This window comes from Aythya marila, assembly GCF_965140915.1.
Source record: "Aythya marila genome assembly, chromosome: 25".
Taxonomy (NCBI): Eukaryota; Metazoa; Chordata; class Aves; order Anseriformes; family Anatidae; genus Aythya; species Aythya marila.
The window spans coordinates 6,280,867-6,289,397 of NC_139066.1; the positions used below are offsets into that span (position 1 = coordinate 6,280,867).

The 8,531-nt window shown below is 44.5% G+C and overlaps 1 protein-coding gene across 1 annotated transcript; it reads right to left on the minus strand.

Annotated features, from left to right (window-relative positions):
• Positions 1-3,463: 3,463 nt before the first annotated feature.
• Positions 3,464-6,718, minus strand: HOXB4 (homeobox B4). Its single transcript, XM_082778950.1, has 3 exons — positions 5,810-6,718; positions 5,281-5,707; positions 3,464-4,488 (listed from the first exon to the last, which is right to left on the minus strand). The coding sequence occupies exons 1-3, from the start codon at positions 5,921-5,923 to the stop codon at positions 4,172-4,174; spliced, it is 858 nt and encodes a 285-aa protein (XP_082635076.1). The 5' UTR covers positions 5,924-6,718; the 3' UTR covers positions 3,464-4,171.
• Positions 6,719-8,531: the final 1,813 nt, after the last annotated feature.

Below are 8,531 nucleotides of genomic sequence, written 5' to 3' on the forward strand. Positions count from 1 at the left end.
GAAACTGTCCGCGGAGGGTTAGAGGGTGTCTCGGTTTTGATTTTTTTTGTTTCTTTTCTCCCAAATTATTTTTGTAAAGCAAATAACAAACAGTCAGCTGTGCAAAGCCAAACCACAGTCCCACCCCAGCTTCCAAAAGGCCTTTCTCCCCCTCTCCTCTCTTCCTCTCTTACAAAGAAGCAGACAAACAAGCAAACGCCGAGGGCTTTCAGCCCTTTGAAGTGAAGTCGTGAGAAATAAGGGAAAGCTTTGCCTTTGGGCCTGGGCTTGGAACGACGACGCTTCTACCGCGATAAGCAGCAGCACAGCACCCCCGAGCCCTTCCTGCACCCGTTCGCTCGCCGCCTGCTCCCGGCGGGGCTCGCCCAGAGGCCGGGGGCACCCGTGGCGCTGCGGGGCCGGTCGGGGCCGGCGAGCTCCGCACACGCGGGGTTTTGCTGCGCCCCGGCCGCTCCGGGCTGGGGAGGTTGCCCCGCACAATGTCCAGCCTCGGAGAGGTCAAGGGGTTTGCGAGGTCAGTCCCTGGCTATAATGCACAGCTAATCGCCTAGAAATCGTGTCCTCTGCGTGAACCCTCTCCCCCGATCGGCGCTGGCAAGAGCTGGCTTTTGCCTCCCCGATTTTCACTCCTTTCTTCGCCGCCGCACCTCCGCACCGCGCGGGCTGGGGCAGCACCCACGGAGCAGCAGCACCCCCGTGGCGCCGACACTCCTGGGCCGCCCCAGGACCACCCCACCCCAGGGACGAGAACGCGCCCCCGGTGCTCTGCGTAGCTCCCACTTCTTTGGGACGTTCCGCAAAGCCCTCCCAAAGCGGCCCGTGCCCAGAGAGGTCTTTTGTCGGGAGGGAGAGGGGGACGAGGAAAAAAGGAGGCATCTCCCCAAACCCCAAAAGGGGGAAACGACGCCGCAGCCCGAAACACGCACAGCCTAACAGCGAGGAGAAAAACCCTCTTGCTACAAGGAACCCGCCTGCAAATTTTCTCTGCTTGCTCTCTCAAATCGGTCAAAACGAAATGAAAAACAGAAGGAAAACCCCGCACAAGCATTCACGTGCTTTTTTTTTTTTTTTTTTTTTTTTCTGACTGTTTTTAACTTTTTTTTTTTTTCCCCCGAACTTTCTCGTGAGAGGAGGCAATAAAACGATCAGAAATGCATGCCAAGAGAGCAGCTCTGTTACCTGGTTTGCTCCCACATCCTTTTTCCAACGCCCCAGAGACGGCCCTCATGGTTTGGGTGGTTTCTTCCAAAGTGAGAGTTCTGGGGGAGGGGGTAGCTTGGGGGGTTTGGTTTTGCTTTCCTCCCCCAGATATAAAGCTTTCACCTTTACGATCCAGATTTTATTATTATTATTATTATATCCCCTGAAGATTCTTGTAGAACTCCGGGTGCTTTTTTCCCAACAGACGGTCTGCGGAGATTTGCTGTTGAATAACAATGGGAAAAGGATAAGTATTTAAAGAAAAGAAGTGATTAATGATTTTCTGTATAATTCTCGCATTTTTCTTGGCTTCTGTCTGCTTATAATGGCTGTGAACTTTTAGGTCCTATAGAAATCTTCTCCCCTTCTATTCTATTCATACTTTCCAGCTTTGATTTGCTTCTTTCTATAGACCCTGCATTCCTAGAAGCATATGCTTCCCCCCCCCCCCTTTTTTTTTTAAGAACGATCTCTTCGATCTGTTCACTATCTCGAAAATAACATCCTATTTACATCCACAGCAGATCAAAGAAAGAAACAGTAACATAAAATCCAACAGTAATAAATAAATAAACACATCTCAACCTTAGGCATTGCAATAAAATACATCCCTTGCTACCCTCTTTGGAGAGAAAAAAAAAAAAAGAGAGAGAGAGAGAGAAACTAAAGGTTTGCAGTTGCTCTCTCTGAAAATGTGATAGTCAACCAAAAAGATATCCATAAATTCTTTCTTCTACGTCTGAACACGTATTATATCTGAATCATGTCACCACATTAATAGTATTTTAAAGGATTAAAATTTCAATAGAAAGACAAATATAACGGTCCTTTGTTTGAGGTGAGGGAAGGGCTATTTTTGTGTGCACTTTATTTACAAGGTGGTCGTGACTTACTACAAATAAAACAACAGCACGTAAACACACTCTGTCTCTAAATATTTCAAACCCTGCCTTTATTTCAGAATAATGCAGGGGAGTATTCCGGTCCTGATTGAAGAGAGGGGGAGGGGAGGAATTCTGTAAATAAATAAAGTATTTTTTTTTTTATAGGGAAGTATAGGAAAATAATTATTTTCTTCAGCTGGTGTGGAGGCCTTCCTCCTCCTGCGGACCCCCTGCTCACAATAGTATTTTATTATTATTTTTTAAGTTACAACTGGAATGTTATTTCGTCCTGAACAGTATTTTCGATACTTTCTGTGAGAAAGAAAATGAAAATTAATACAAGAGCTGCGGCTCACAAAAGAAGCCATTTGTCTTCTTGATTATCTATTTGCTTGTCAGGCTATGAGCTATCGCAGGAGCCAGCTCCTTTGTAATATAAAAATACACAGAAAACCTGCAAACACCGAGAAACATCTGTGCAAAAATTAGACTCATTAATGCATTAACTACCTTGGAGAAGGTGTTTTTTGTTGTTGTTGTTGTTTTTGGTTTTGTTTTTTATAATTAAGAATTCTCTCTAGAGAGATACAATGCTACATCCATTCCTTACAGCAAAGCAAAGCGCTAATCACTACCTCTGTTTTGTCTGAGACCACTTTGGGAAGAGCATATTAATATATGCTTAGAACAAATAAATCATAATATGTAAGTCTTAGCAGTACTTAAGGCTGATATACCCTATAGTCAAACATCTTTTGTTTTCATTAGGGAGTTGAGGCTGTGCACTGACAACACAGAAATCCCTGTAAAAACAATAATGTGTTTTCAAATTAATTTATATATATATTTTTCCTAACCAAAAGGAAAAGATCCCCCCAAAAAACACACAGGATCAGATTCACAATGAAAAAAAATTTATTTCCAATTCCGTGTTTTTTTTTTTTTTTTTTTTTTTTTTTTTTTTTTTTTTTGGCGTTTCTCTTCTATTTACATTTAATCTGGACATCACGAAGGACAAAAGGAGGTAATCGAGGCGGCCGGGCGGGCAGGGCAGGATGGCAGCGGGGTCCTCACCAGAACCCCTGTCTCCCCCATTGCTCACCCGAAGAGAGGCGACTCCTCACCGCTCTGTCTGTAATTCACATTCTCAGTACAAAAATGGGCTAGAGAATGGGAGAGGGGCTCTTTCTCCCGCAGGAAACCCTCCTCTCCCCATCATCCGGGGCTGCGAGTCTGAATTCAGGTGCCACTGCTTATCGCCAAGTTTCAAAACTACATACCTTGTTTCCCCCTCTGCCTCGCCCCCCCCCCCCCCCCCCCCCCCAAGTCTTACAAGTGAAGTAGTTAACTTGCTGGACTCAAAAATGGCCGGGGGGGTCCTATCTAAGTGGCCGTTCTTGTTTTTTTTTTTTTTTTTTTTTTTTTGTCTACCCCCCACTTGACCTAATTTTACGTTTTTTCAGCCCCCCCGCCCCCGCACTGCACCATGGCCAGGGGCTGCCCGCGGTCAGTGGAAGGCGCTGAGCAGCCGGCTGGTGCTGCTGCGGCTGGGGGCTTTGCTGCTTCTCTCCACCGCAGAGCTGTGCTAAAACTGCCGCCACTTTGGGATGTCTGGATAGAAACTTTCGATTATTGTGGCTGGTAGGCGAAAAAAGAAAAAAGAGAAAAAAGAGGAAAAAAGACGGGGCGGGAGGGTGAGGGGGGGAGGGAGGTCCAGTTCGTCTTGAAGAAACTGAGCCTCATTTATTAAAGTGAACGCTGGTTGTCGAGGTAATAGCAGACATAAGGTCCATCCTTTGTACGGGAGAGTAAACATGACAAATGGGGCAGAGCTTGGCGTGATTAAAGATGAAACAAGGATCCATCTTAGCCAAATCTGAAAACTACTATCTGCAGCCTCCTTCTAATGGAAGAGGTGCCCAACAGCACGGTTCTGCTTTGTTGTAGCTGAGTCTCCCTCTGTTCCCTCTATAAATAAAGAGCACCCCTCCTTCCCTCGCTTCTTGTAAAAAAGAATATCATGTGTTCCCTACACACACACATAAACTCACACCCACAAGCACACACTTCATCCATACAACGAATAGTTATAGGCTGGTGGCTGGTCCACTGGATCGGACTTGAGAACCTCCTTGTGGGATTTGCAGGCTTGCGGAGGAGGTGGAAGGGTTAGACCTGATCTTGGTATTTGGTAACTTGTGATCTTTTTTCCATTTCATCCTCCTGTTCTGGAACCAGATTTTGATCTGTCGCTCGGAGAGACAGAGGGAGTGGGCGATCTCGACCCTGCGTCTCCGTGTGAGATAGCGGTTATAGTGAAATTCCTTCTCCAGCTCCAGGACTTGCTGCCTGGTGTAGGCTGTGCGGGAGCGTTTCGGTTCCCCTCCTGAATAATTGGGGTTTACTGAACAAACACAAAGGAGGAAAAAAAAAAAAAAAAAAAAAAAAGAGCAGAAGAATTACTGAGCGGTTCCTTTAATGTTTCCTTCCCTCCCTACCCCCCCCTCAAAAAAAAAAAAAAAAAAAAAAAAGCATTATATATTCTTTTGTTGGGGGAAATAAAAAAATATATATATAAAAAAAGCAGCACCACAAACTTAAAAATATACCCCGAGCCTATCTCCAAATCTCCACCTCCATCCTCATTGCTTGACGTGTATTCCTGTCTAAACGTTTTTATAAGGTCCCCTAGACACATTTTCCATGCCCTCTACATATGTATACACTCATATATACACACCACTACTTGAGTATCACTCTATTATCCCCAAATCTTTCAAGTTTTCCCCTACACACATGCACACAGACAAGCACACACACTCCTTTTTATTAAATATCGCACACGAGCGAACACACACACACAAAGAAAAAAAGGAAGAAAAGGAAGGGAAAATAGTAAAAGTTTACTCAACCCGCTACTTAAATACAAATTACGAAAACATAAAACTTAACTTATGAAGATTCAACTGCCATAAAAAAGTAGCCTGCAAGAAATTGGAGGAGGATGGTAACAGAGACTTCAAAGGCACATGGCCAAGCAGAGCAATAAAAATTTATGGAGGATGTAATTATACCGCTCTGCAAACAGGCGATCGTAAATCTCCACGAATGGTTATTTTACAACTGGTGCAATAAGATTTCTACAAGACTTTGAGGTGCTACTTAGTATAAAGCAAAGCCACTTTAGTTCACTTACCCGTGCTTACATGGACTTTTTTCATCCAGGGGTAAACTACCGGCTCTTTGCAAGAGGAATTGGAAGGGCTTTGGTTCAGAGAGTTTTGGCTGCAGGAGGGTGGTGGGCTGGGGGTGACCGGCTCGCAGGGATGGTTTGGCTCAGAGAGGTGGCTTTGCAGTCCGGCAGGAGGATGGACATGACCCCGGGGGGATAACACCGCTGCTTGGTGGCCGGAGCTCTGACAGGACGAGTAGAGCTGCTCGTTGCAGGCTGACCGCGGCTGGTACATCGCTTCATGTTGGAAAGTGCTCTCTCGCCTCTGGCTGCTGTAATATTCCGGCGAGTGATTGGGAAGGTAATCGCTGTGGGAATACTCTTCACAGGGTGGGAACTTGGGGTCCACATAGTTGGAGTTGATCAAAAACGAGCTCATGGCCATTAATTTCTTAGAATTGCACACACGCAAAAAAAATATATATATATCCTAAAATTTATTCCTGTCCCCCCCTTTACTCGTTTTCCTGTTTCGTGAAACCCTCCTACTTACTGTCAAGTGAACAAAGTTGGAGTCCATGTGACAGCACGGGCCAATGGCGATGTGGCCTGCGATCCCCGGATAAGGAAATCTGCCCAGCACGGGCTCTCCCGGGGCCCGGAGCATCCCCGGGGAGGCGGCCGGGGGCGCCCGCTCCCCTCCGGCTGCCCCGGCCCCGGCCCCGGCGCCGCCGGGCCCCGCCGGCCCCCGCCAGCCCCGGACTCGGCAGCGCCCCGCGGGCGAGAACCGACCCCCCCGGCCCACACCCCTCGGGGGTGTGTCCTGGCTCGGGGCGGGGGTGGCCGAGGGAAGGGGGTGGAAAACAAACAAACAAAAAAAAATTACCCCAAAAGAAAAAAAAAAATAAGAGAGAGAGGGGGCAAAAGTATTTTCAAATGTTTGGGGGCTGCCGCTCACAATCGCTGCCCCAGCACATGATCCATGGCGGTCCCTCCGGGTGGTGCTTGCATCTCATTCCCTGCTAAGGTGATGCGGGAAGGGACATTGCGCCCCGAGCCTGGCAGAGATGAATAGGGCTTGTTTGGAATCGATAGGAAATTCATCAGCTAATTCGGAGTACCCACTCTCCTAAATCACATTTAACTGTGGTATAAGATTGACTGTTTCCCACGCACCGATGGAAAAGGAGCCCGTTCTCCAAGCAAGAAATCAAGGACTTGATGAACAATTACAAAAGACAGCTAACCTAAGTCCTAATGCATCTTCGCCTCGCCCTTCTTGTAATAAGACGCGTTAAAGGACAGAGCAAATCAGCAGCCTTTCAAAAGCCGCCCCTAAATCCTCAGTTTCGTGTTTAAATCTGAAACACGCAATAAGCTCGTCACAAGAAGCAGGAAGGATAGCAGTAGGTTTTGTTTGTTTGTTTGTTATTCGGCGTCAGTTCTGAGATTACACAAACTAAAGCAGTAGTGGGAATCTCGTAGTTCAAATCGCAGTAATAACGCCCCAGCTCCCCCTCCCCCTTCCCCCCCCTTCTGCCTTTGCAACTCAGATTTGATCTGGAAGTGATGATAAAGTTTATCACAGGAGCTCTGGAGTTGAGCTAAGGTCAAATCCAAAGTATTTATTTTCAGCCATAAAACTACTTTCTGGTTAAGACCTTGTTTTCACCCTTTTATTTAGTGCTCTGGGGGTGTGGGTAGCTTTTTTTTTAATGCCTTCTGGGATTGTGACCTGTAGTGTTTGTGTCAACTACATATTCCCCTAGATACGAATTTGTGACCCAACTTCCTTTACACAAATTCGGATCTACAGGGTACATATAGAAGACAGATGCATCCTCTTTGGTCAGAGATCTTCTACTTCGCCTACTGTCTTAATTATCTTCCGGGGAAGGGGGGAGGGAGAAAGGTTAAAGTTTCGTAACTCGAGAGATCAAGAATTAATCTATAGATAAAGACGGTTAAAAGATTCATTCTTCAGAGGAAAGATAATTAATTGAAGCATTAACTCACTATCCGAATAGCTGATACTAGATTAAGAAATCTAGAACTTTTCTACCTTCTCATCTGTATTTTATACACTAATTTACCGCTTTGCAACAAAAAAATAATAACTTGGACTATGTAAGTATAGACACATAATGAGTTTCGAATACAAATAATTGTACTTTAAAATTTAAATGCCATAGCTCCGTCCCCCTGAGCCCAGATACCCTCGTAATTATTCTCTGATACTCAGTACAAATATTTCATCCATTTTTCGTTCCTGGAGGTCAAGCAAGGTTTTGGGTTGTGTGAGTGTGTGGATAGATTACACACACACACACACACAAAAAAAAAAAAAAAAAAAAGGATGAAAAGAAATACAGAATGTAAAGGCAGATGGGACGACAGTTTTTTTTTTTTTTTTTTTTTTTTTTTTAATGACAGGCAATTCTTTTTACAACCCGAGAAAAAGATCAAAGGCGTTTCATTTCCGAAAAAGGATATAAAGCAATAAAATATTCATACTGTCTAGGTAATGAAGCTTCATTTGGAACTAATGAGGGTAGCATCATGTTGAGATTTCGTTTAAAATTACAGTTGCCGAAGAGATTAGAAGTATATCATGCTCCCCCTTTTTAATATTTTTTCATATTTCAAAAGGGACAACTATCGCCCGAATTAATTGCAGTTAAATGCCGTAGAGGTACTATCGGAGAAACGCTACGTTTGCCCTAAAGCTATATATATATTTTTTTTTTACTAAAAACACTTTTTTCCTCACCACTACGAAAAATATCTGAAATATATTTCAAAAATACCCCAATTTTTTCAAAAACCCAATTACGACCAAGAATCAGTGTTCCGTAGCATTTATGGGACACATGATGCTCTAATATTTTTCAGGTACTTTAAGGTGAATAATCGGTTTTCTTGGTAAAACATATAATTCCCAGATAAACGAACCCGTATTTTAAGAACTAAGTACAAACATGTATGGGACAATCCCAAACCATTTCACACACGCACACACACACGCAAACAAAACGGGTTTCGATCAAAAGAAGCAGAGGAAATTGATTTTTGTGCAATACAGAGAGTTTCCAACCTCCTCGAACACATCAGCACATACACTTTGCTGGGGAGCAGGTAGCAACTCTAAAATTTACCTTCCCCTCTAAAACCTGTCTTAAAAGTAAGAAGCCAAATCAAATATCCTTGTACAACTCGTAGATGGTTGCCATAAAATAATTCTGTAGAACAAATCCCATTTGAGTTCCTTTTCTCTT